We start from the raw sequence: 26,621 nt of genomic DNA, 5'->3' as shown, positions 1-26,621 counted from the left end.
TGACAAACATAGTTTGATGATGTTATTATTTTACTTAAATTATAATGCGTGCATATGTATTTTTTATCAATATATTTTAGAAGTAAGATAGATCAATTCTATTATCCATCATTATCATATAACACGTGAAATAATAACACAATACAACTATATTTCCCCACACACACAGAAATTTCTTGTGGATTTGGTTCATCATGAAACCCTTTAAAAGCTCAGTTTCCGCAACCTTAAATAACTCATGAATTGCATTTAAAAGCCGAAGTACCAACTACCAAGAAACACGAGAGAGCTGGCACAGAGAAAATGGCTCTGGAAGCCGTCGTTTTCCCTCAAGACCCATTTAGTTACACTACTAACAAAGACCTCTACAACTTGTTAGGAGGAAATTTGAGCTATGTTGATGATCAACAGCAAGCCTCTCTTGATTTTCTCGACTACCAAACAGACCAGAATTACCCTAACTATGGTTCTACGTATTCCTCACCGCCTTCAATGGTACCTCACTTCAACGAATTGCACCTCTCCAATCCAAACCCAGTTGCCAGCACTACAAACCCTACTGGTGATCAACCCGAATTTCAACTACCACTGGAGGACACAATCAACATGTCTAGAAGTTCTCGTGTGAAACGACGTCGTGCGAAGAGTAAAAAGAACGAGGAGGAGATTGAGAACCAGAGAATGACTCACATCGCAGTTGAGCGCAACAGGAGAAAACAGATGAATGAGTATCTCTCTGTGCTTCGATCGATAATGCCCGACTCGTACGTCCAAAGGGTACATAATTACATATACCTTCGCACTACTACTTTGTTAATGTCATTCTTATTTGTATGGTAAAGTTAGGAGTCGTTTGATAACAATTTAATTTTTATTTTTCAATTTTTTATCATTGTATCTGAAAATTGAAAATTTATTTGATGATTATTTTCAATTAAAAACTGAAACTCAAAATGTTATTACACATGCACTTAATTATTGGACCAACCAAAAAATGTTACATTTGGGTTGTATTATTAGGGAGACCAAGCATCAATCATTGGGGGTGCGATTAATTATGTGAAGGAGCTAGAGCAAGAAGTGCAATTCCTGGGCGTCCAAAAGACAAATGATCGTGCGCCTTTTTCCGAATTCTTCACCTTCCCCCAGTACTCATCGAGGTCATCTACTAGTGATCATGAGTCTGCGGTGGCAGCCATGGCGGAGCTGCCGTTGCTCGAGTGCAGGTCGAGCAAAATTGCAGCTGACATAGAAGTGACAATGGTGGAGAGCCATGCAAGCCTTAAAGTAAGATCCAAAAAGGTCCCAAAGCAACTCTTGAAAATTGTTTCAGGGTTGCATGATATGCACCTTACCATTCTCCATCTCAATGTTGTCACTGTTGATGATATTGTCCTCTATTCTCTCAGTCTCAAGGTAATTGGAAAATCAATTCAAAAATTAATTTTGTGAAGAAAATTTAGAAGATTAAGATTAAGGAATTTGTATATATTTTTGTGATGAATTTTCAAAAATTAAGCAGGTAGAAGATGAGTGCATGCTGACTTCAGTGGATGAGATTGCAACAGCTGTCCATGAGATGCTAGCTAGGATTCAGGAAGAGGCAATGCTGAATTTGAACTGATCGTCTAATCTTTTTTTTTTTTTTTTTTTTTTTTTTTTTTTCCTTCTTCTGAATTTCAGTTTAAGAAACTCTTTTCTTTAGATAAAATAGACTGAGAGTGAGTCTTCTCTCTCATTTCATATTTTTCTCTTTTGTTTCTTTTAAATAATGGATAATTTACACCACCTGACCTATTTAGGGTGCGTGCAAATACCATCCAAATTAAAAATCTTGGTGATTTACCATCTAGACTTGAATTTTATAGTGTGTTTTACCACTACTGTCAATCATCATTAGAAAATTCGTAAAAATTCATCATCTGTTGTGCACATGAGCACTTCTTCATGTGCATTTTCACCACTTGAATAACTATAGATGACTTTGGGTAAAAAATTCGTTGAGGATATAATTTGTTATCGGGGAAGTGGAAGATATGTCCCACGAGTTTTAGTCAACTAAATTTTTTAATCTTAGCCATTTAGGGGATTTTAAGTTGTGAAATAACCTTGCAATGATGATGTTACATACCATCAAGCATCGAAATGTGATGGATTTGGAAGAATACAAAAAGAGCTCTTATAAAAATATTAAAAGCACATGCAACACACTCTCTAATATTTCATAGAGAGGACCTAGACGTTGGTACCACCTATAGAATAAGTAGTGAAAGAGCAAGGGAAGGCAGCCTCACCAAAGAAAAGGAAAAAATATGGCTTTCTCGACGAAACTTTTTTGTCGATAAAGCTCAAACTTCGCCGGAAGCGCTGCCATCAGTGCCATGCATGAACAAGTTTAGAAGAGCTCAGCATTTTTGTTCCTATACAACTCTGCATATATATCAAACTACAACTACTACAATGAATATAGAGTTTTCCGCAATACATTATTTCATTGTAATTAAACAATCTACACGTTACATCCAATAGTTAAAAGAAATGATGCTTGACATACATTTTCATAGAATTTTGTATCTTTAAGTGATATCTTACATAATTTTATATATCTTTGAAAGTCAAAATTCTATTGTGTTTCAAAATATAACTTACTTTAAGCGTTTTATGTTTTTAACTCAAGATTTAACAATTAAAAAACCTTAAATTGTATCGAATTCTCTAGAGTCCTAGACCACTGTAAAAAAAAAAGCCCCGAATGCTTTGAGAGGATAATAATCATTGGCGCTTTGAAGATAATTTGGTGCCAGAAGCCGTACCTTGTTCATTGTCGAATCCCTAGGTGATTTTTAAAGTTTGATATGCTGGTGGGGTTTATATTACCTTTAAGCAAACATCATGTTGGAAAGAGAAATAAAGAAAAAGAAAATAGTTAACAGAAAGGATAATCATAAAACTAAAAGGTTACAAATTGCTATGCTCAAAGTAATTTTTACACATCATTTTTAACTTTTTACACATCTTTTCATCATTGTTAACCATTAAAGCAAATATATCAAACAATATCAATGATCAGAATTAGACAAAAGTAAGCTAAAAAAATGCATTTTTATTACTCTCAACGAATAAATCAAACAAAACCAATAATCAAAATTAGATTAAAGTGTGTAAAAAGCTAAAAAAACATGTGTGTTAAAGACTGTTGACTTAAAATAGTGTGTAGAGAACTTGGAAAAATGGTCATTCCTTGTCGAGCATGCGTACCCAACCCATTGCTCTGCAAATCAGTGAAATTGTTTGATCTGAGCTATTTTATTTGTGGAACCCTCCTATAAGTGGGTTGTTGTATTTGCATGTACTATATCTCCCTTTGTAACATTTCATAGTTCCCTAAGAAAATTAACGTACCCATTGTCTTTGGTTTTGGTCAATTTGCTTACATATTTTGTTTGTTTGGGTAGAGAGAAATGAAGTAAACCTCTAAAATGATACATGGTCTCTTGTTGCTAATTACAAATGATTCATTTTTATAAGTGTCTAATGAACTGGTGACACCACTAAAACTATGTCTTAATTGCAAGAGATAATCTTTCGCTAAAAGTTAATGCCCCTAAAAAAAGAGTGCTACAAAAGTTTTTGTTAACCAAGCTCAGGAAGCAAAAATGAAGAAAAGGAGCCATTTTTTAGTTTTTATAATTAAGCACGAGGTGGAAGTTTTAGCGTTGTTTAGTGTTAGTAGTTTTCATGCGAAAGAAAAGAGTGGGCAAGAGGGTGATGGAGAAAGAAAAAAATAAGAGTTCGATGTTTGCTGTTTGAGCTTGGTAAATGACTTGTCTTGCAAATTTGCAATATTGTTGGGTTTCTGTTACTAAGGTGCGCGGTTCATGTAATGTCTTTCAAAAGTTATTATTTTGTGGTTTGGGTTGATAATTTTACTGACGTTCTACACCAACTTATGTCTCTCGCATGAGTGGGAATAAGATTGATTCCAAAGCATTTTCCTCCATGAAACATCCATGCTCATTTCCATTTTTGTTCAATTGCAAAACCACCTTTGCTCAGTCTTGTTAACTACTACAGAAGTGCGGTGGTATCCCATGTCAATCACTCGTTGCCATCTGTTTGATATTAGGAAAACTAATGAAAATTGCTTGAAAACTTTGAGTTTTAACGATAAGGACAAAATAAAGGGTAAAGTGAATAGTACCAGGATTGATTTTTTGGTGTAAAAATATGATTTTTCGTTAAAATGAATAGTACTGAAAGTTTTTGGTTAAAGTTCCCTCGCATGACATCCTATGGATATAAGCTATAATCTTCGGTTGGGCTCGCATATTTTGGATAGGCAGCCTTCGCTATGTTCTTCTCTTTGTTTTTGTTGGGCTTTTGCCCCACACACAAAATGAACAAAGAACTGTTTGCAAATTATGTGAAGTATGGCATCCCTAATCCAAAGGTTTATCCCATTACTCACATTAGTCCGATGAAAAAGCTCATACCTACCCTTCCCCATCTACTCAGGTCTTGATACCGAGAGTAACGCTGGAAGACCATATTTTCGTACCACCTTTACAAACCACTTAATGTCGCAGTGATTCATACAAATAACATAAAATTTAGAAGATAAAATGACGGATTGAACTGATCAAGAACTTCGTCAACTTAATAAGGTTGATAGTTGATAATATCATGATTTATAACATAGAAAGATAGGAAAAGGTACATCACATTAGTCTTTCATTAGAATTACAACAACGAAATTCGCTTTTAACCTCTCTATAACTCACTCAACTCATATGAGGAATACAGGGATGGATAACCAACCCAAAAATCATTCTACTTCTACCGTTACGAATCTATCATAGTCAATGCCAAGCTAAAGAGCCTATATGTAAAACCTACACATACTTGCCTCTGTATTTTGGCTTTGGTTCTTTACTGGTTTTTGCATCAGCAGCACCATTCAATGGAAGATCAGAAGGACTGAAAACTGCAGAATGAAGGTTTCCATCTTCCAACCACTTCAGATGGTTCTCCTTGAAGTCCTTGTGTTTTAATCTGGCTTCTTCTGCAATTTCTTCGGTGTATTGACTTGTCTTAACCATGGTCAGTAGTACTCTACTGTAACGCGAGCTAAGTATCTGCTCCGAAGTAGCAATCAGTTGGAAACACGGGTGCTCTGGGAAAGAGTTATTGACATTATCATCTTCTCTCACTACAGGGTAGAAGAACACAAGCCTCCCACCCATCACAAGCATCCTGCCAGCTAGATCAAGCAAGTCGTGCACACACTCGACCAAGCTGTAAGACGCAGTTGATGGTATGTGGTCTGTCCTCTTGTCATCAGGAACGGTGTAAGGGCCGACAACCCCTTTCATCAACTTCCGGCCACCAGATTTGCGTCCCCCAGCACGAACACCATATGGAGGGTCACAAATTATGGCATCAAAGATCTACACAAGCGAAAATGACCAAACACAAAATTATCAATGCAAAATAGGCAATTTACATTTTTCAACAGAGAAAACAAAATGACCTAAAATGCAAAAACAAATTACGATACAGTGTTTATGTAACAAGTGGTTGAAAGATAGGCAATCTTTCGTTGAATATCAACGATATCAAGATAACTAGGCCTTCTAGCTGGTGGATCTTATGCCCCTTCATAAAGGGAGAGGTATGGGACTTGATTCTTATTAGAGTAAGCGGTGAAACTCCAAGACTACGAAAAGCGATGAGATTAAGAAGCAGATAAGATATAAACAACAAGGACAGCCACAACATTGTCGTGCTTTATGACTCTGAGTGTTCAACTACTACATGTTCTTTTCAATCCTTTAATTTCAAAAACTACAATCGGAAAACTAATAGGCTACTCAAGTGCTCCGGAAGCAAAACGTGGAAAAGTTTGCTTTCATCGGGTGGTTTAAGGCATGATGGTCTATATCACCCAACACTATGCCACAGTAAAAAAATACAAAGAGAATCAGGTAGATTAGTAACTACCACTTGGGAAGAAAAAGAAAGCATATGCTACTTACGGAAGACTTTTAAGGTTGTAAGTAGAAAATAAAATTAAAAAAACTAGTATTTACGTTGCAACGAGAACCAAAATATTATAAATACATACATGTGTGTGTATAGAAAGAGACCAAGATACATATAAATATAATATGTAAAGAGAGAGAGGGAGAGTACCTCTTTCAATCCAGTACGCCAAGGAGGTAGGTTGTTATCTGCCCTTAACAAAGCAATTGGCATTGGTAAACCGTACTGCAAAAAGGTATGAACTTAATGATTACAATCACTAGCACTCTTTTTCAAGAAAAAGAAATTTCAAAGTTTGTGGCACAGAACACGAATGATCTAATATAGTAAGTAGAAATCACTAATAGGTTTCCATATCACAAACTTTGCGCAAAGAGAAGTCTTGGCATATTCATCATCATAAGCAAATCATGTGCTTGGTGATACCATAAACAACAGCTTTCGAACCAAAACTCAATCTCAAAGAGCATATTTACCTGCTTGAAATTACTCCAGACATTACAATCAGGGCCACGGCCATCTCGTACCACCCTGATATCAATATCTGCACCCTGAAAAAATTAATCTAGTCCATTTAGAGAGATAGTTAACTGCATGCCAGACATAAATTTAAGTACCAATTGTGACAAAACTAAAACTCAGACAAAAGAGAAAGAAGTGTAAACCATTGTCACGGCTCCAAAATGAGCAGCAGCTATAAGAATGCTCCCGGTGCCAACAAAAGGGTCGTATACAAGCTTCCCTGGCGTGACCAATGCTTGGTTGGCCATCAAGAAAGCAATTTCTGCATCCATGGCTGTTGGGCCAAGATAAGTACGGCTTTTCAACTGGTATGTTGGTAGAAGCTTTCTATCAGCACCACCAATTTCGCGACCGAAAAAGATTCTTCTTTGGACAATTGGCGGAAGACCATTGTTAACTCCATAATCATCAGTTTCCATAAGCCAGAACTTGTGCTCTGGACTTTTCAAATTAACTCGACCCTGCAACATATTGATCAGTAGCAAACATCACCATTACTTACAAGGAAGGATAATTCGAAATCACAGGAGCTAAAATGCGGATACTTCAAGTGCATATCTTGCAAAACTTCCATCTCAATCGAGTAATGCAAAATCAATCCTAAATCGAAAACCCAAATGCATAAGTTACAGTAACAAATTCACCTTGAAAGGGATGTAGCTAAGTCCATGAATCCGTTGCGTTTGCTCCTGGAGGCTGATGACCTTACCAAATGTGTCAACATTAATCTTGAAAGTACTATCAGGCTCTAGGTACGGCAACTTCCGCTCATCCGGATAACTTCTAATAGCCTCTTCCAGCTCCTCATAGCTACCCCCTTCTCCCCAAAGCTCATACATTCCCTTCACAAGTATACCTACCACATAACAAATGAAAAAACACAACTTAACCACAACGATCTTCCTTGAAAACCAACAACTCCAATACTAATAGTAATTTCTAGTCAACAAGATCAATAAAGCTTTAAAGTTTCTTCAGCATTGCTTTCTATTTGAGGAGATTACATCAAATCGAAAAACATAAGTTTAATACCACGGTTTTCTCAAAAACTGAGTAATCCAAGGCTAATTTTTACCACAAGATCAATAAAGTTTCAAAATTTCTTCAGCATTGCTTTCGATTCGAGCAGATTAACAAGACAAGTTTACAGCAACGATCATTCTCGAAAACTGACAAATCTAATCCTAATTTCCACTTAATCAAATTAATAAAGTTTCAACATTTCTTCAAAATCGCTTTCGATTCGAGCAAATTATGCAGAAAAGAGAACTGGGAAGTGAAGGAAAGCAATGCTTACTTCGATTGGCCACGTTCCTGGCGACGTCTTCGGAAGGGAGGTCGACGAAATGGAAAGGGGAATCCGGATGGTGGTGGAGCGGCAGCCGCCATTTCAAACGCTGCGTTTTGTACTGATCTTCTTCGTCGTTGGCGAAGAGTTGGGCTAAAGATTCCACCTCGGCTTTCCGGTAGTCTAACAGTCGGTGGTAGAACATGCACAGATACCACATCTTCTTCTTCTTCTTCTCTGCGTTTCGATTTTTGATGGCGACTCGCAGAAGCAAAAGAGGGGAAAAACCCTAAACCCTTTTGCGGGATCTAGACCTTGTACTTTAGCGTACAAGTCACTCAAGCATGTGGCCGGCGTATCATGGGATTTTTTTACTCAAAAGTGAAAATTATAATTTTCTTATTTATAAATTAAGAGGTTTAAATTTGAATTTCGTGAATGATGATTTTGAATTAATATAAAATAAAAATAATATTGATCAAATAAATTATTTTATTGCTCGAATGATCAGTTTTCATTATGTTGTCAATAATTTAATTATTAATGTTGTCCATATATGGTTTCTATGTCCTTGATTTTTAATTCTAATCATTTTAACAATTAAGATTTTATTTTCTTGAAGGATCATTAATTACAATTCAAAATTTAATTAAAGAGCAAGTGGTTTGTAATTTAATTGGATAAAAATATTCGTCTATGCACATGAGATGTTGCGCTGGGATCCTATAGTTTACATGAGTTTAGTATAGATTACTTTTTTTTTTTTTTTAACAAACGATATTATCTACACTAAGGAGAAGGGATGAGTTTAGCCTCACAATGTGCTAGTCATAATATGGTTCAAACTCATATTTGGCGAGAATCGAACCTAAAATCTCTCACTTTTAAGTGAAAAAGAATACCACTAAACAATAATAACTAAGTACCTACTTTACCATTTGTTAAAACAGAAAAAAAAAATTAAAGAAAAAGCAAGTTTTATCATGTTTATGAATAAGAGAAAATAATGTGCTTTGTAAGGGAATAAATATCTCCTGGTAGTGGCCACGTGGCCCAATCAGAGTCCGGAGCCCAAAAGAAAACCCTACAACCCGTTGACTTGAATCGGTTCCCATCCATACACTCACAAGCTCGCTCTCAGTTTATTTAGGTTTTGTGTTCAAAGCCGAAAGCCAAAACCCTCTCTCTCTCTCTCTCTCTCTCTGCGCGTTTGAGATCTAAAGACTAAAACCCTAGCCTCTCTTCGCTGGTATGTAAATTCAACTTCTTCCACGCTTATTGTTAGTTCCTATTTTGGTATTCTTGCATTCAATTACAGATTTGGGGCAGATTCGTTGAATTTCTATGAGTTTAATTTTCCCAATTTTTTGCTGTTTTGTGTGGTTAATTTGTTTATTAGATCTCGATTATTTAATAAATTATGGGATTTGGATAATTTGAAGTTACATGCTTGTGTTTGTGTGCTCGCAAGGAGTTGTAGGATGCATATGACCAAAACCCTAATTGGGTTTTTTAATTAATTCAGACTCTGTCTATCTATCTGAATAAGAACATCTTGAATCTGATAGGTTTATGGGATATGAAAGGTTTTTCTCACTGAGCAGATTTTATATCGGTTGTGGCAAATTCAGGCTTGAAAGCTTGTACTTTGTTGTATCGTGTGTTGGAGTCGGAGATTTTATTCTGCTTCGATGGGGATTTTGTTAATATTCTCTGGATTATGCAATATTGGGGGAAAATCATGTTAGTTTGTTGAATGGGTTATCTTGATTCCATTTGTTTTGCTTCCATGATTGATGCCTTTTGTTGCAAAATTTCAGTTTAGAAGATGTCAGAAGAGCTGGAGTATCGATGCTTCATCGGTGGCCTTGCATGGTCAACATCTGATAGAAGTCTAAGAGAAGCATTTGAAAAGTTTGGAAAGCTCGTTGAAGCTAAGGTAATCCTTTGTTATTGTTTCCCTTTAATGTTTGGGGATACAGTCTAGATAGGATATATTTGATTTCAATCAAGCATTTTTTTGTAACCATCTTCTTTCTGTTGATTAAGGCATCTGGTTTTGATGTCCTATAAATAGGGAAAATATGATTTTGATTTGGTTTGATTGAAAAATTAGGTGCTAATTGTTCATGCTTTATCCAATATGATATTGCTTGACATTCATAATACTCTTCTATGGAACTTTTGCGGTGGCAATTATTTTCCTCAAATAGGTGGTGGTTGATAAGTTTTCTGGACGCTCGCGTGGATTTGGCTTTGTCACTTTTGATGATAAAAAAGCAATGGAAGAGGCCATTGAGGAAATGAATGGATTGGATTTGGATGGACGAACTATCACTGTTGATAAAGCTCAGCCTCACCAAGGTGGTGGAGGTAGAGATTTTGACAGTGACCGTGGTCGTGACCGCGGTCGTGATCGTGATCGTGGTCGTGACTTTGGTGGTGGAGGTGGACGTGGAGGTGGAGGAGACTGCTTTAAGTGTGGCAAGCCAGGACATTTTGCCAGGGAGTGTCCAAGTGAAGGTTCAAGAGGAGGGGGTGGCAGGTATGGTGGTAGGGATGATAGGTATGGTAGCAGCGGCGGCGGTGGTGGGGGTAGTGGTCGTTATGGACCTGAGCGAAATGGAGACCGACCATCTAGTGGGCGCAGCAGGGATTCTGGTAGTCGTGGAGGTTCTGGAAGTGATCGATACAGTCGTGACCGCTCTGGACCATATGAACGTCGGAGTACAGGAGGCTTCCGTTCTGGATAAAATAATTGCTTCTGATAGTGGTACGTAAAACTCACTTTTGTTTAATGATTTTTATGCTTTTGACAGTTAGTATTGTACTGAACGTAATTTTGTTGATGTGCTAAGTGCAGCTTAGGAACCTGAGGAGCTGCTCGGCTGACTGTCACTGTCTGCAATGCTTTGAAGTTTCCCTTGCTGGATGTGTTCTCTGATGATTTTCTGGGTGGATTATTTTAGTTGGACCAGTATTTTGAAGTGCGGATCTTTGAAGTTTTTCACCTGTTTTTTGTTGCTAAATGCCCGACCGAATGTTTGATCCGGTGGAATTTTATGCTTGCTTGCAAATGATATTTCAATTTGGCCTTATACTCTATGAATTCCATTACGACTGGTGGTTGTCTGTGACTTTCATGCATCGGTGACTGCAAATGCTATGATTGCTCTGTTCCTGTTGACTGTTTTGCTTGGGCACTTGAATTATTGGAAGGTCGTTTGGTTCCTGTTGACTGTTTTGCATTGGCAATTGCGATATTGGAAGGTCATTTGATGTTTGGTATGTCCGGGGATAGTTTGTGAGGGGTCCTCTATTGGGAGTTTGCTTCTTGTTACTTGGAAGTAGAAGTGGTCCTATAAGTAGAATGTCCTTTTGGCTGCCCTGTTTTCGGTATCTTTACTAGTAAATGGGAGTGAACCGGGTAAATTTTCTCTTGTAAGTTACTTTGACGCATGATATCTCTTACTTTGCCATTCCTGCTATATTAATGTTTTTAACCTTTTGGCAGGATCTGGTCTTTTCAATCCATGATATGGGTTTCTGTGTTACTAATTGGACATGATAGTTTTTACCTAAATTTTTTGAAAGTCTTTTCGGCCAGAACAAGCCATCTGCAATTTAACTCAACGTAAAAGTCCCACATCTTATACAGAGCACACTGGTGTGAGAGTTCCTTGTGGCAGGATCTGCTCTTTTTCGATACATGATTGGGAGAGTTCCATTCTTGATGAGTTGAATAACTGCTCGGTTGTTTTGTTCTCCGGGTCTCCGTATCACATTGCACTTGGTTGGAATTGCCTTGTTTTTCTGTTCCTGCCCATGGTTTGTTTGCCGCGACGAGGTTCATATGCTTCTTTCTTTAGTTCAGTTGTAGCTTTGAAGTAGGTTTTATTTTTGGAGAATCTAGTTTTTGGTTATATGATTTCCTGTTCAAAGCTGCTCTGTTTCTTTTCTGGTTAACTTTGAACCCATTATTGTTCTATTTCTGCCATGGAATTCTGTCTGCATAATTATGATTATAACTTTTAATGAAGCTTATGGCTGTTATACGTCCATGAAGTACAAGTAGCACAAACCTCGTCTTTAACAGGCTTCCATCCCCATACAAAGAACAATAAGGTAAGATTCTGAAAGTAGAGCTTTAGAAACCCTAAATTTTTTCAGCGGACTTTATATCGATTTTCTTTACTTTCGTGTTCGAGTCTTGTATGTATGCAGTCCATAATTGATTGAGAATGAGATGGTGCTTCTGGATTTTGTTAGTGTCGTGTTTAGAAATAGTGGAATATGACTACTCGTGCTCTAGCAGGAGAAAGACTTGCATGTTTCGAGGTCTTGTTGGCGAGGTGTATGCCCCATTGTTCCTTTAGCACGCATCACGGATGTAAGAACAAGTTTATGCAAGTTTTTCTCTTGTAGTAGAATGACTGTATTCACAAACCATAGATGGTCATGTAGGTGAATGATAAGAGCATATCTAACGGCCGCCGAAGGCCGGCAAATTAATAATCTTGCTTCAAAATTTAAAAAAATTATGGTCCGACAAAATCTGCCTAGTCAAATTGATGCTGAGGCACCTTGCGAAGTCAAATTAGCCCTAGTACAAGGCTTGGACAGCCCTTCACCACTAAAACCGAAAAAGTATTTTCCCTGATTCCATTTCTTCGGAACCTCCCAACAGAATCTGATTCCGTGCGTCAATAGGCCCTGGCAAGCACCAATACAGAGAGTTATTCTGCACCCTCTCCGGAACCCCATCAGCAAATGGAAACTTATTTATATAAGGCACCTCATCAAGGACAATCAGGTCACATCCATTGCCTCCACCCTAAACCCCACAAACTTCTCTTCAGTAACTCTAGCTGCCTCGTCTCAGCATCCATTCCCTATTGTCTCATTTGGTAGGCTGAATGGGATTGAGTCTTAGGGATGTATTGAATTGATAGGGACATGTAAGACATGACTCGTAATTTATGTATAAGAATAGATTAGATAACCCGTTTCATTATGAATTCATAACACATCATGCCAGTCATGTTCAACTTATATTTTTACATAACAAACAAAAAACTGGACTCAAATCAATTTTAATTGATCACAATTTATCTCAACCAGCCCACCAAACAAAGGTGGTTCTTCCTCTCACTCCTTGTAGGGTTTGGTCTTAGAACATGCCCCAATCTTGTCCCACACCCAACCACGTTATAGAATCCAGTCTCAGTGGGTTAGGAAACTTTCACTCTCTTTTGCATCTTATCTGCCACATGCAACATTGATTTGAACCATTGGATTAGTATATAATTGGTAAGCAACATGTAACGCTAACCGTTTTCGGTTGAATGCTCATATGTAGATAGGTTTCAACTTTCTTTCCATGAAAGCATGCGGAGTCCTATTAGCTACTATAATATGCATATTTGCAGGATTTTGCCGCTGAGCTGCTGGCCGCGCTTTCGTAATACTTATGCATCAACTGTTTAGTAGGAGTACTATCGTGATTTTATCAAAACTGAATTTAGTGGGTTGGAGGCATAAATAGAAAGTTGTTTGCGCCAAGCAGCATGCATAATGCTTATCCATCAATCGGTCAATAGGAGTATTATCATGAGTTTGTCAAAACAGGATTCGGTGGTCTGGAGACATAGAAAGTTTTTTGCACATTGCAGTATGCATAATGCTTATCCACTAACTGATCAATATGAGTATTATCATGATTTTGTCAAAACAAAAGTCAGTGGATTAGAGACATGAACATAAGTCAATGGATTGGACACACCTCGTCTTTAACAGGCTTTCATCCCCATACAAAGAACAAAAAGGTGATTCTGAAAGTACAACTTTAAAAACCCTAAATTTTTTCGGCGGAATTTATATCGATTTTCTTTACTCTCGTGTTCGAGTCTTGTATGTAGGCAGTCCATAATTGATTGAGAATGAGATGGTGCTTTAGGATTTTGTTAAGAGTCCTGTATCGAAAATAGTGGAATATGACTACTCGTTCTCTAGCAGGAGAAAGATTTGCATGTCTCGAGGTCTCGTTGGTGAGGTGTATGCCTCATTGTTCCTTTAGCACACATCGCGGTGTTGGCGTGCTGTACGAACAAGTGTATTACAATCTGGTGTATGCAATTTCTTCTAGTAGAATGACCCTAATCACAACCCGTAGTTAGTGATGTAGGTGAATGATAAGAGCATATCTAACGGGGCCCTAAGGCTTAGGCAAATTAATAATCTTGCTCCGAAATTGAAACAAAATTCTAGTCCGACAAAATTTGCCTAGACAAATTGATGCATAGGCACCTTGCGAGGCCTAAGTAGCCCCAGTACAAGGCTTGGGCAGCGTGGAATAACATTTAAAATCCTAGTCTCTAGCCCTTCACCACTAAAACCGAAAAAAGTATTTTCCCCTGATTCCATTTCTTCATAACCTCCAACAGAATCTGATTCCAACCGTCCCCTCATCAAGGACGATCAAGTCACATCCAATTTAGTCACATCCATTGTCTCCACCCTAAACCCCACAAACTTCTCACCAGTAACTCTAGCTGCCTCATCTAAGCATCCATTCCCTAATGGCCCGTTTGGTAGGTTGAATGGGATTGTGGCTTAGGAATATGATTGGATTGATAGGTACATATAAGACATGATTTGTAATTCATGCATAAGAATAGATTAGATAACCCGTTCTATTGTGGATTCATAACCTATCATGTCAGTCATGTTCATTTCACATTTTTACACAGCAAATAAAAAACTGGACTTAATTCAAATTTAATTGGTCATAATCTACATATTTGCAGGATTTTGCCGCTCAGCTGCTGGCTAGGCATGCGTAATACTTATATATCAACCGATTTTGCGCATTGCTGTATGCTTAATGCTTATCCACCAACTGATCAATATGAGTACTATCATGATTTTGTCACAACAGAATTCAGTGGACTTGAGACATAAATAAAAAGTTCTTTGCACCAAGCAGCATACGTAGTGCTTATCCATCAACCGATCAATATGAGTATTATCATGAGTTTGTCAACACAGGATTCAGTGGACTAGAGACATAAATAGACAGTTGTTTGCGCCAAGCAGCATAAGTAGTGCTTATCCATTTCAAATGGGAATAGTAACTGAATTCAATTCCTTAATTATTCTTGAATGTATTGGTTGTGTTATTTCCATTTCAAATGTTTGGTTAAATCAAGGAACTATGATAAGGAAATCCTCCAATCATTCTGCACCCTCTCTGGAACCCCAACAGCAAATGGAAACTTATTCACAACCAAGGACAATTTAGTCACAACCAATGCCTCCACCCTAAACCCTACAAACTTCTCACCGATAACCCAGCAGCCTCCACTTCTTCTACCTCCAGCTGCCCCATCTCAGCATCCATTCCTCAAGTTGCTTCTCCCTCTCCCTCCTTGTGGGGTTTGGTCTTAGAACATGTCCCAATCTTGTCCCACAACTCCCCCTCGGAATGGGCAGGCGAAAACGATGTCAGGACCACATCATAGAATCAATCTCAGTGGGTTAACAAACTTGACATCTTCTTTTGCATCTTATCATCTTATATGCCACGTGCAACATAAATTTGAGCCATTGGATTATTATATAATTGACATGCCACATGTCACATCAATTGATTTAGGTTGAATGCTTATACGAGGATACGTTTCAACTTTAATTCCATGAAAGCATGACGAGTTATATTAGCGACTGGAAAATACATATTTCCGGGATTTTGCCGCTCAGCTGTTGGCCGTGCATGCGTGATGCTTATTATCTATCAATCTTTTTTCTTTTTTTTTTGTTAAAACAAAAAAGTAAAAATCTATCAATCAATTATACTATCACGAGTTTGTCAAAACATAATTCAATGGACTGAAAACATAAATAGAAAGTTGTTTAAGGCCAACAACATTCATAATATTTATCTGTCAACCGATCAATATGAGTACATCATGAGTTTGTCAAAACAGAATCTAGTGGACTAGAGACATAAAGAAAATTGTTTGCGCCTAGCAGGATGCATAATGCTTGTCTATAAACTAATCAATAAGAGTACTGTCATGAATTTATCAAAACAAAATTCAGTGGACTGGATAAAAAGTTATTTGTTACTACCAGCATGCGTAATGCTTATCCACCAACCGATCAATATACACATTATATTGAGAAGTGTTAGGTTTCACTGCTTTTGCATTCCAACACTCTTCTGCAATACTAATAGCATCTGAAAAGTGCATGAGGGGTTTCGAAAGTGCAAATATTGCACGTACGTACGCCACGTCTGTATGTCCAGCAAACAGAACTTTTGAAAAACTTTTAAAATCTTCGGTGTTCATTGCGTCCAGGATCATGAGATGGCTAGGGTTTCTGCAACTGAACATTCATGAGTCAACAACTAACTGTTTGCTAGCAAGGAAAAAACTTACATAGCCCCAAATGTATACTCTCTTGTTAGTGTACAAAATCACGTGATCTGGTCATGTGATGTATGTGTGATGTGGAGAAGAGGGGTTGGTGATCACTTGATGAGAATCATAAACGACAAGTATATGCAAATTTCTCTCTTACAAAAGTGGCGCTAAATTAGTAAGAGCATGCAAGCCTCTCTCTCATATAGGGCTTGATGGGTACTATATGACTGGAGGGTTAGTGCAAGTTTGTTGCTCATAAGCGCTTTTCCTAGATTCCTTTTTTTTTTTTTTCTTTTTTTAAATCATGTTGAAGATTTTATAACCTTCGAAGTCGTATGTAGTTTTCCAAAAAACTTTTCCTCTATTACCTCGAAGAACTTTTAACATTTCTCGTCAAAGTAATCAGAAGCACTTATCGTTGCCGAAAACTGTTTACCATTCTAGAAACAATCACAAATATGTCTTTAACCACAACCAATAAATAGTTGCATAGCAACGTTATTTGATAAACACAACTTAATTACACTATGATTTTACATGTCCGCGCCTCTTTGCAAATGGTGTTGGAAACAGCTGCAAAACAACCACTAGCAATAGCAGCAACGTACAAAAAACAGAAATTAAACACAATGACAACAACAAACATGTAATTTATCACATCTGCATACCACTAGACCCAATTAACTTGGTGAGTGCAAAAGTTATAGTCATAGCCATCCATCCTCCAACAAGTACTCTTGCACAAGACTTCACTACCGATGATCCCCCCAGCCTCGCTCCTACCCCTCCAAACACAACCAGTGCAACGCTCACCAAAGCTGCCACTACGGCCAGCCTCACCTTATGCTCACTTATAAATGCAGCTCCCAACAGAGGCACCACCGCGCCTATCGAAAACGCGATGGCTGACGCCAAGGCGGCTTGCGCAGGATTCGGCAGCATCTTCTTCTTTGCCTCCTCTACATTCTCTGTCCTACCATTTGCTTTCATCTCTCTCTTCATTTGAGATATCTCTATGTCGTACTGAGTGTACACAGAGACAAACTCTCCTATTGCCATACTACACGCCCCGGCCACGAGCCCCGCAAAACCGGCTATTAGCATGGTCTTCACATCTTGTTTCACAGCACCCACGCCCATCATGAGCGATGCAACGGAAACCAGCCCGTCATTGGCTCCCAACACGGCGGCGCGAAGCCACTGTGTCCTCTGGGAGTAATCAAAGGTGTCATCTTCGTCGCCTTCTGGGATTGGAGATTGTCTTGGTTGATCAGTCACATTTCCATAAACTGGAATTTCTATGTGGTTAGTTGAAGTTTGTTCACGTTGGGAAGCCATGTATGGAGTTTCGAAGTGTAGGATTTGGTATGAAAAGTAAAGAAGAGAGATTAGGATATTGATTGCTTGTGGAGGACACACGCCCTCATTAGGGTATTTATAGAGAGGTAGGGTTTTATGATTTTTATCTATTGTGGTTAGTGCACATGTTGATGGACCATTGGAGCTTAGTGGTGATAAGGAGGGAGACACTACATGTGGAAGGCACTCTCCATAAGAGTTACTTAATCAAGATGAATAGTTCATCAAAATAGGCTTTGTATATTGGAGTCATTACCCACTGCAAATGACAGTCTTCAGAGACATAAAATGTCATTACCCACCGCAAATGACAGTCTTCAGAGACATAGAATGAATAGTTTTTGTAAAAGTATACTGATGCACCACTAATCAATATCGATACATTACTCAACTTAATTAATTAAATTGCGATATGATTAATGTGGAGTTTTACCATAAAAAAATCTCAACACAATTAGTAATAGAACCATTTAGTATAAAAGAGTGATTAAACTTCATGAGGTTTTCGATGTGAGACCTGCTTCAACACATATGTCAAGTTTTGATTTGTCTAAGAGAATGAATAATCTTTATGTGTAAATAGCCTAAGTATTTTTTTGATTAAATATGTCGTTTTTATAGGTTTTGGGCTCATTACTTCTATCTTGAGTGCATGCATGCATTTCTATTTAGGCAATCTAAGACCTTCTTAACTAGAGATTTTCAGTACGTCGGAAATATAGTCTGGTATACTCAGTGTAATAATACAATTGATTAGAAACTTAAAAAAAAAAAAACAATTTAACCGATTATATTATTACATTTGTTGTACTGAGCTGTTTCCGGCACACTAAATTTTTTTTCCTTGTTAACCGTGGTGGCGTTTGTGTGTGTGCAACTTCTTATTCAAATCGACATGGTGTATATAGTGGGGAAGTGCTACAATTGTTCAAATACCTAATAAGTGTTAATTATTCGAAGTGCGCATTCCACACAAATGCCACCAGCAAATTACCAATTAAACAATACAGATTGACCGAAAGCAAAATCCATCTTTTGGAGATTTTGGTAGGAAATATCATTAAACAGTTGAGTGGAGGGTGCATTCCACACGAAAGCTTGTGGGTGTTGATTATTCCGGATTTCACTGTTCGGAGTTCAATGATCAAGTAATTCGGAATATTCAATTCAAATTTGATAGTTCTCATTAACTTATTCTGCTGAATTTTCTCTTTCATACAAACCAAAGTCCAATTCTCTGATGTTTAGGCTTAAGACACTAAAATCTGTAGAGAATCCAAATTCCAAAAAAAGAGGGTACATTCTTGTAAAATTTGTTCAACTTGCAAAACTAGCTTTACTGCTTTAAACCTTTCCACTAAAAAGCAATTACACCAGTAATGTTTAATGTTGTTTAGTTATCAATTAACCCACTAATTAAGGATATGACTCGGCCGGCTGCTGCAGCAATTAAGCAATGATAATTTTATAAGCGATATCAACGAGAATAATTTAGGGTCTGTTTGGTATTCTACTTGAATTCAATTTTTTAAACTCAAAAGTAATTTTCAAGTTTTAAGCCTTAAAAACTTGTTTGGTAGGATTATTTTCAAAAACTAAACTCAAGACTAACTCAAAAATATAATATGTTCTCTAAAAACATAAAAAGTGAGTTTTTAAAGTTTTTAAACTTAAATTTACTCATTTCTTTTCTCTCCCTCCTCCTCCTCCCCTCTCACTCCATCTATCTCCCTCTCTTTTATTCTTTCTCTCTCCTTTTTTTTTTTTTTTACCTTTTTAGTTTCTCATCCAATCTGATTTCTTCATTATTTCGATTCTTTCTTTCACTCATCTTTCTCTCTATCTTGTCTAATCATGTCTCTTCTTTCGCTTTCCTTCAATCATCTCTTACTTTCTTTCCTCATTTCTTCTCTTTCTCCCTCTCATGCGACTCCCTTTTTTTAGATCTCCTTGTTTAGCTTACATCGTAAGATTTAAAAAATTTAAACCGCTTTTTAACAATTAAAAATGCTTTTGATTTTGTTAAACTGAAAAGGTGAAAAATAATTTTGACCATAAAAGTATTTTTCGGAAGTTTTGATGATATATCAATAACAAATTAAAGTTTTGACATGTCAAATATTACGTGGCGCGCATCGTGAGTGTCACAAATTGTACACATGGCATATGACTCATAAAACAAGTCATAACACACGTCAATATTTGGTGGAAAATAATTTAAAAAAAATTCTTTAATTAACCTTGATTTAAGCCAAACAAATCACGGGAGATAATCAACAAATAAAGTGGATGTCAAATAGAGAGATTGATCAAATAAGAATGGCTAGATTAAGGATAAGTTGATTGATTGATTTGATTAAATCAAGATTATTTGATGAAATCAAATTGGACACGAATTAAGTTCAAATCACGTCTTGATTTTTTCGTTAATTAAATTTATTTGGTCAAATTGCTAAATAAATTGGTATGGATTAAATTAATTGATTTGGTTCAAACCTCAATCAAGAAATGGAAAAGCCTATAAGTACGAGGCTAAAAAACAATGAAGAGCTCTTAAAAAAAATCCTCACATTCTTCAAATGCTTAAACTCTCAAACACTATACACACTCAGAAAATCCTCTGCATTCTTTGCCGCTCTCGTGAAGAACCACCAAGCACCACCTACACATGTTGTTCCATCACCCCTCAAACCAACATTCCACTTTAGTACTACGATCGTATCTTCACTTGTAAGTGAGAGGTTTTAGGTTCGAATCTTATGGATGGCAAATTCGATACCAAATTAGGCTGCCCATTGTGTGGCTCAGCCGAACTCCCCCTCTCCTTAGTGTAAAAATATCGATGTACTAAAAAAAAAAAAAAAATTAATGTCCGTTGGTAGGGGTGCAACTCAAGCGGGTTGGAAGTTTAGCCCAATCCTACCCTAACTTTTACAATTCGGGCTCGGGCTCAGGTTCGGGTTGGATTTCGTTTGGGTTCATTTGGGCTCGGGTTTAAATGGGTTATAGTTCACCTGAGTTGGGTTCGGATTGCCCAACCTTTTTAAGTTTAATCTTGTAACAATTTAGTTTCCAAGAATTCCTAACAAAATTAAGCCAAGTAGCATCAAAGCTAGCTAACTTTAATTTCATAAATCAATATACTATAAAGCTTTAGGATTTAGTGAGTACGAATATGGGCTGATTGATCAAAGTCTCTTATTCCCTAAACGCTTAAGTAATTATAAAGGGTAATTTATTAAAAAAAAAATTAGAAAGGGAGTTGGTTTTTGAATTTGGCTCACTTGGGTGTAGTATGAGCATTAATTGATATGGGTTACAATCTGGTTAGATTGAGTTTGGTTAGTCAAGTTGGGATGGGTTGGGGATGGACATGCAAATGATCAACCCAGCTCAACTCAATCAATGAACGAGTTGAAATTGGGTTGGGTTCGAACAAGTTATAGCTAAAAAAAAAACTCAATTGTTTGGGTTTAAGTCAGGTTGAATATGAACAGATTTGGATTGATCCAACCTAAGTTGCACCCCTATCCGTTGGACCGCAAAAACTACTACCAGCCATATGAGCAGAGGTTTTACTTTACAAGCAAAAAAGAGAGCGACGACATCGTTTTGATGATAATATAATGCGTTTGGTCCCACTAAAGGTAGTAGCCTAGGTCTGGTTCAATCTTGTTTGGTTCGGTCCAATCGGTTGTACTCGGTTTGGCCCCACTAAAATTGGTACGTCGACACGTGTTTAGCCAAATGCATGAGGATTTGTGAAAGAGGGTGAAGCCAAGAACCGAACCGGTCAAACCAAAATTGTTTTTTTAAATTTTTTTCTGGTTCTGATCAGCACAGTTCAATGCTTTATCCGTTCAACGCCTGCCCCTAATCCCACAAAATTACAGAACGACATGTCGTAGTGTCACTTATACGGCGGACCCTGATTCCCTCTTGATCCAAAAAATATGAGTCTAAAGATTAGATGATCCGAGTTGTTAAAATTTGATCCCACGGTTACAAACATGAGTCATTCTAAAAATTATAGTAATTGTAACCGTTTAATCAAATTTTAACGATTCGGATCATGTTATTTTAGTTTTTTTGGATCCGGAGAGGATCCGGGTTCATGTTAGGTGTGCGCGCTTATAAAAAGCTGGTACAGCTCCATTCCGTAGTCCGTAGCGTCGCTCTCGAACTTTACATTTTCGCGCCTAAAATCCAAAGTACTTTCTCCGTCTCTCGATCTCTGTTGTTTGTTTGGTTGCCTGGAAAATGTAGGAAAGTTCCTTCGATTCACAATTTCTCTATCGTTTCTCAGTAGCCAAACTGATTTTAAAGCTCGCGATTCAGGAACGATTGAGATTTGTTCACTCTTTTAGCTGTTTGGCTGCTGAGAAAATGAACCTACATCATTTGAATTTAGATCAAATTTTTACTCTTCTAATCTGACTCGACCGCGATCGTTCACTTCAAATTCTAAGATTTCTCTCGATTTTGAGCAACAATAGCAATAATCTCGTATAAGAAATCCGATTTTCTTTTATTTTCCCGGCAACCAAACAGATCGTACGAGTTTTCCTTCCTAACTGACGCTCTTTCTGTGTTTTTATTTTTTGTAGCTTCGAATTAGCTTCTGATCGCGGCAAGATAATGGCGAGTATGACAATATGTGCACGATTCCGGCCTTTGAGCTCCAAAGAGAGAAGAGATCACGGCGATGCAGTCTGCATTCAACACGTAGACTCCGAAACTTTCAGTTTCAAGGTTTTTTCTCATGAATCCATGGATTCCTGTAACTCTGCTACTATCTTTTCGTGCAAAACTGTTTGAGAAACAAAGTTTGAAAAGATTTGAATTATTGTACGGCTAGGATGAGAAGGATGAAGAATTCACATTTAGCTTTGATAAGGTGTTCTACGAGAAATCTGAGCAGGCTCAAGTGTATGAATTTCTAGCTTCGCCTATTGTGCGAGGTATATCTTCGAAACGATATTAATCGATGAATTACGCTTCTCTTGCTTAATTACTTGAAAGAAAAAGGTTAAACTCTAAAAATCTTTTATCCATGTACCTTGCATAGAAGTTAATTGATTTGGTATTATATTGTTCCCTTACATTTCTGTAGCACCCGAGCTTATGGAAGGTCTTACTAATTGGGAATAGTCTTAGTCTGAATTACTGATTTTGTGTATTTCTACCTCAATTTCTGCTATTTATCTGCGCTGACCGTGATACAGATGCTGTTGATGCAATCAATGGGACGATCGTTACTTATGGACAGGTGACGTAGTTGTCTAACTTTTCTCCTTATGGCGATCGCCTGTATGTGTTAAATTTCTATCTAGTAATTGCATGTCTTAGTTGTTTTGTAATTACAAAACCTTTTGCAATGAATGCAGACTGGAGCGGGGAAGACATATAGCATGGAGGTGAGGCTGCGGTTTCACAATATTGTAGTGATGACTACTAATCGATATTCAATTAATTAAGCTCACACACGGTGATGTTTACGTATTTGGTGCAGGGGCCTAGCATACTGGTACGTGACGAGCAGAAGAGAGGATTACTTCCAAGAGTAGTTGAGGGTCTGTTTGATTGCATTAAATCTTCTGGAAGAACAATGAAGCACTCAATCAAATTGTCAATGGTATTGAGATTTGCTTATCTTTCGGTGACATAATTGGTTTCAAGTTGTAACATCTCTACCAATGTAATTCTCTGTATCTGTTTGTTTCTCTTTTCAGGTAGAGATCTACATGGAAAGAGTAAGGTAGGTATAACCGTAATGACTCAGTTTGGCTTGAATGCACTATCTGTTTGGAACATGAAATAAGCCGAATAGGACAGAACTCCAGGAAGGTTATAATAACTATACTATACTTGCGATTAGTGCTAACAGTACTTTTTGTTCAGGGACCTTTTTGATTTAGCAAAAGACAACATACAGATTAAGGAAAGTAAATCGCAGGGGATATTGTTAAATGGAGTAACAGAGGTATGCTTATCCTTTGAAGCAATAAGTTGTATACCCATGATATCAATGGGAGTACTTATTGAATTTTTGAATCATCCCAGTCATGTTTTGATTTTTGAATCTGTTGCTTGCTTGAATCCTTTATCGTCACACAAATTACTATTTGAGCCCAAGAAAACTGACGATTACAAACCGACTCCAAGTTATGTATGATTTAGACCTTGAGTATTCTGCAATATGCGCTGTATGATGCCTTCGGATTGAGTAACAGCTTGTGAATTGTGATCCCCCCCCCCCCCCCTTCAACCCCCTTCTTCTTTTTTTGTAGATCTCTGTGTCGTGTCCTGCAGAAGCATTGCAAAGCCTATCTGTAAGATATATTTTCTTCAGAAATCTCTTATAGTTTGTATATATGGTTTACATTCTAACGGCGATGTTGATAATGCAGAATGGCATAGCTAACAGGGCTGTGGGAGAGACCCGTATCCTTTGCTTTCTTTTTCCGTTCTAGTTATTTCTTAATTTCCTCGTATAAATAGCAGCATTCTTTTTTGGCTGAGAATGTTATCCATTTTCTGTAAAACTTAATATCGATATAGAAATGAATTTGTCCAGCAGCAGAAGCCACTGCATATACATATTCACAGTTCAGCAAGAAGTAAAGAAAGATGAGAGGTAAAATTTCTTTAATTTATATTGGTGTCAAGTTTTCAATTGTATGATCTTGAACATTCTGAATCCATGTATAGGTCGAAAGCTGGAAAGTTAATTCTTGTAGACTTGGCTGGATCTGAGAAAGTAGAGAAAACCGGGGCTGAGGGAAAAGTTCTTGAAGAAGCTAAGACAATCAACAAGTCTCTCTCAGCCCTTGGAAATGTCATAAATGCTCTGACATGTGGGTCATCGGGCAAAGCAAACCACATTCCCTTCCGCGATTCCAAGCTCACTCGGATTTTACAAGATTCACTGGTCAGTTTCCCTCCCTTTAGTCCTCGCCATAGCATTGTCGATTTGTACTGAAGATCTACTGGTTCTCATCTTGCAGGGAGGTAACTCGCGTACTGCATTGTTGTGTTGTTGCTCACCAAGCCCTTCGAATGCGTTGGAGAGTCTGTCCACTCTTCGCTTTGGGATGAGGTATGCTTTTCAACATCCCATATCGCTTAATTACGAATTAGGACTCAAAATTGAATCTCAGGATTCTTAAGGTTAGATTCTTACCCTGCCAGGGCAAAGCATATAAAGATGTCACCGCGTCTCAAAGGTAACGAAGATAAATCTGCTAAAAAGAACGGACCTCCCTCCCCAACTAAAGATGAGTCATGCGAGATAATTCTTGAGATGGTTAGAATACTCTTGTGAAAATGTTTTCTGTGACGTTTTTTTTTTATAGCTTCTAATACCTCCATACTATAGTTGAGGGAGAGATTTGATGCCGAAGATGTGAAGTTACTTGAGGAGTTGTTCACATTGAGTGGAATTCTCTTTGATCCTTCTTCGCCTGAAGAGGTAGACTCAGCATTGGCGGATGTTACTTCACAGACGATTACCTTATTGCAGCAAGCAGTGGAAGATCTTGCATCCACCGTTGAGGAGGTACGTGTTACTTGGTACCGAGAATGGCGTGTAAACAGCCTTGTCTACATTCTTCAATATGAATTTTGTTGTGCCGGTTTTATGCCGTTGCAGCTTAAGAGAGAGAATAAGGCACTGAAGAACGAATTAGCAGCTGCTAAAAGATCGGATGCACAAAGCGAAGCGGCTGAAGATACTTCAAATGTTCTGCATAAACCTTCAGGAATTATCAGTTCCGTTGTGTCACGGGTCAGGTCACTCTCTTCTATCAAGTTGTTGAAATGATACGAGTATAATCCTGCCTGACATGTGAGATTAATCGAACATCGCTCATATTCTAAAGAACTGCAACAGTAGGGTAGAGGCACTGACCATGTCATACGTAGAGACCCTCTGTATTTTGGTCTCACTCAACCCTACGTAGTGCTAATCGGTCTAGCTGCCCTAGTAAAGCAACCTTACTGAATTCTTTCAAAGCTAAGTAGAAATGTAGAATATTTGCTAGAGGAGTATGCGCCTATTAAACTGGTTTGGGAAGAGATCCTGGGTAGGGCTTTTCAGTGCAAATAAAAAGAGATATCTTGCGTTGGGCTTTTGAGGAGTAAAAGTGTTTGTTTAAAAGCCCAATTATCCTTATAACAAGGCATTATTGACACTGTAATATACAAAGTTGCAGATCAATTTTTAATGCAAGAGAGCGGACACACTGTGTTGAGCTTTCGGAAAAGCACGTCTTTGAATGTTGGGTCCAACGGTACTTAGAACTCAAATATGAGATGCCTGATTGGTAAGCTTTCTACAATCGAACAAAATTGCATCTCACAAAATCTTAGATGAATCACAGAACAAAAAGAAAAGTTTTGTTAGACGTTTTTCAAAATACAAGTTTTGAGCCCTTGCTTGCTTTACTGTCCTTCATGTAGTTCTTGCTTAAAGTAGTAAAAAATCCCACCTGGTTTTCTAAAATTCCAAATACACCCCTTAGAAGCTGTTTTATTATTTGACCTAGCAAACGGTCGTGTTTGTCGTGTTCATATCATTTTCGTATCATACATATTATCTTAAAAGGTCATATTGTGTCAAACCAGTTATTTTAACGGGTTCTTAACAGGTGATCCAATAACGACTCAACTTGTTAATGGAGCATGTCGTTTTGTGTCGGGTTAATGGGTCATCCAAAAAATTCTCATATCTAATGTTTCGATTTGGTAAACAATATCTTATCGGGTTTTTAACGGGATACCCGATAACGACCCGACTTGTTAAAATGTGACCTGATAGCGACCCATTTGTTAAGGAATTGACCTAAAATCTGTTATTTTCATGTCAGGGTTAAAGGATGTTATTATGGGTGACTAATTAACCAAAGAATAATGTCAAAGAGATCAAATTTTTAAATCAAATTTGCAAATTAAATAATGTGTCACCGACTTTTAATTAATAATCC

At 37.6% G+C, this 26,621-nt stretch overlaps 5 protein-coding genes across 6 annotated transcripts; 3 read left to right on the top strand and 2 right to left on the bottom strand.

Annotated features, from left to right (window-relative positions):
* Positions 1 to 261: 261 nt before the first annotated feature.
* Positions 262 to 1,658, top strand: LOC137746262 (transcription factor bHLH94-like). The gene is made up of 3 exons (XM_068486337.1): positions 262 to 777; positions 1,021 to 1,416; positions 1,523 to 1,658. Exons 1-3 carry the CDS (start codon positions 304 to 306, stop codon positions 1,622 to 1,624), a joined length of 972 nt encoding a protein of 323 aa, XP_068342438.1. The 5' UTR covers positions 262 to 303; the 3' UTR covers positions 1,625 to 1,658.
* Positions 1,659 to 4,687: 3,029 nt separating this feature from the next.
* On the bottom strand, positions 4,688 to 8,184 carry LOC137745829 (uncharacterized). Its single transcript, XM_068485847.1, has 6 exons — positions 7,862 to 8,184; positions 7,209 to 7,420; positions 6,708 to 7,025; positions 6,519 to 6,593; positions 6,193 to 6,267; positions 4,688 to 5,447 (listed from the first exon to the last, which is right to left on the bottom strand). The coding sequence occupies exons 1-6, from the start codon at positions 8,070 to 8,072 to the stop codon at positions 4,893 to 4,895; spliced, it is 1,446 nt and encodes a 481-aa protein (XP_068341948.1). The 5' UTR covers positions 8,073 to 8,184; the 3' UTR covers positions 4,688 to 4,892.
* A 790-nt stretch (positions 8,185 to 8,974) lies between these two features.
* Positions 8,975 to 10,989, top strand: LOC137744910 (glycine-rich RNA-binding protein RZ1A-like). Its single transcript, XM_068484725.1, has 4 exons — positions 8,975 to 9,101; positions 9,673 to 9,791; positions 10,066 to 10,625; positions 10,716 to 10,989. The coding sequence occupies exons 2-3, from the start codon at positions 9,681 to 9,683 to the stop codon at positions 10,603 to 10,605; spliced, it is 651 nt and encodes a 216-aa protein (XP_068340826.1). The 5' UTR covers positions 8,975 to 9,101; positions 9,673 to 9,680; the 3' UTR covers positions 10,606 to 10,625; positions 10,716 to 10,989.
* Positions 10,990 to 16,932: 5,943 nt separating this feature from the next.
* LOC137746078 (vacuolar iron transporter homolog 4-like) lies at positions 16,933 to 17,656 on the bottom strand. Its single transcript, XM_068486138.1, has one exon. The coding sequence runs from the start codon at positions 17,614 to 17,616 to the stop codon at positions 16,933 to 16,935; it is 684 nt and encodes a 227-aa protein (XP_068342239.1). The 5' UTR covers positions 17,617 to 17,656.
* A 4,274-nt stretch (positions 17,657 to 21,930) lies between these two features.
* On the top strand, positions 21,931 to 25,812 carry LOC137746076 (kinesin-like protein KIN-1). 2 transcript variants are annotated; one of them, XM_068486137.1, is made up of 15 exons: positions 21,931 to 22,389; positions 22,496 to 22,598; positions 22,863 to 22,906; positions 23,025 to 23,054; positions 23,150 to 23,272; positions 23,370 to 23,395; positions 23,539 to 23,620; positions 23,928 to 23,969; positions 24,048 to 24,081; positions 24,199 to 24,274; positions 24,349 to 24,568; positions 24,645 to 24,736; positions 24,829 to 24,943; positions 25,016 to 25,195; positions 25,289 to 25,812. In XM_068486137.1, the coding sequence occupies exons 1-15, from the start codon at positions 22,276 to 22,278 to the stop codon at positions 25,457 to 25,459; spliced, it is 1,452 nt and encodes a 483-aa protein (XP_068342238.1). In that variant the 5' UTR covers positions 21,931 to 22,275; the 3' UTR covers positions 25,460 to 25,812. The 2 variants fall into 2 exon arrangements, with proteins under 2 accessions (XP_068342238.1, XP_068342237.1); XM_068486136.1 differs by having other exon boundaries at positions 25,016 to 25,812.
* The last annotated feature ends 809 nt before the right edge of the window (positions 25,813 to 26,621 follow it).

This window comes from Pyrus communis, chromosome 9, assembly GCF_963583255.1.
Source record: "Pyrus communis chromosome 9, drPyrComm1.1, whole genome shotgun sequence".
In the NCBI taxonomy this organism is placed as follows: Eukaryota; Viridiplantae; Streptophyta; class Magnoliopsida; order Rosales; family Rosaceae; genus Pyrus; species Pyrus communis.
This window is presented reverse-complemented; position numbering and strand designations above follow the sequence as displayed.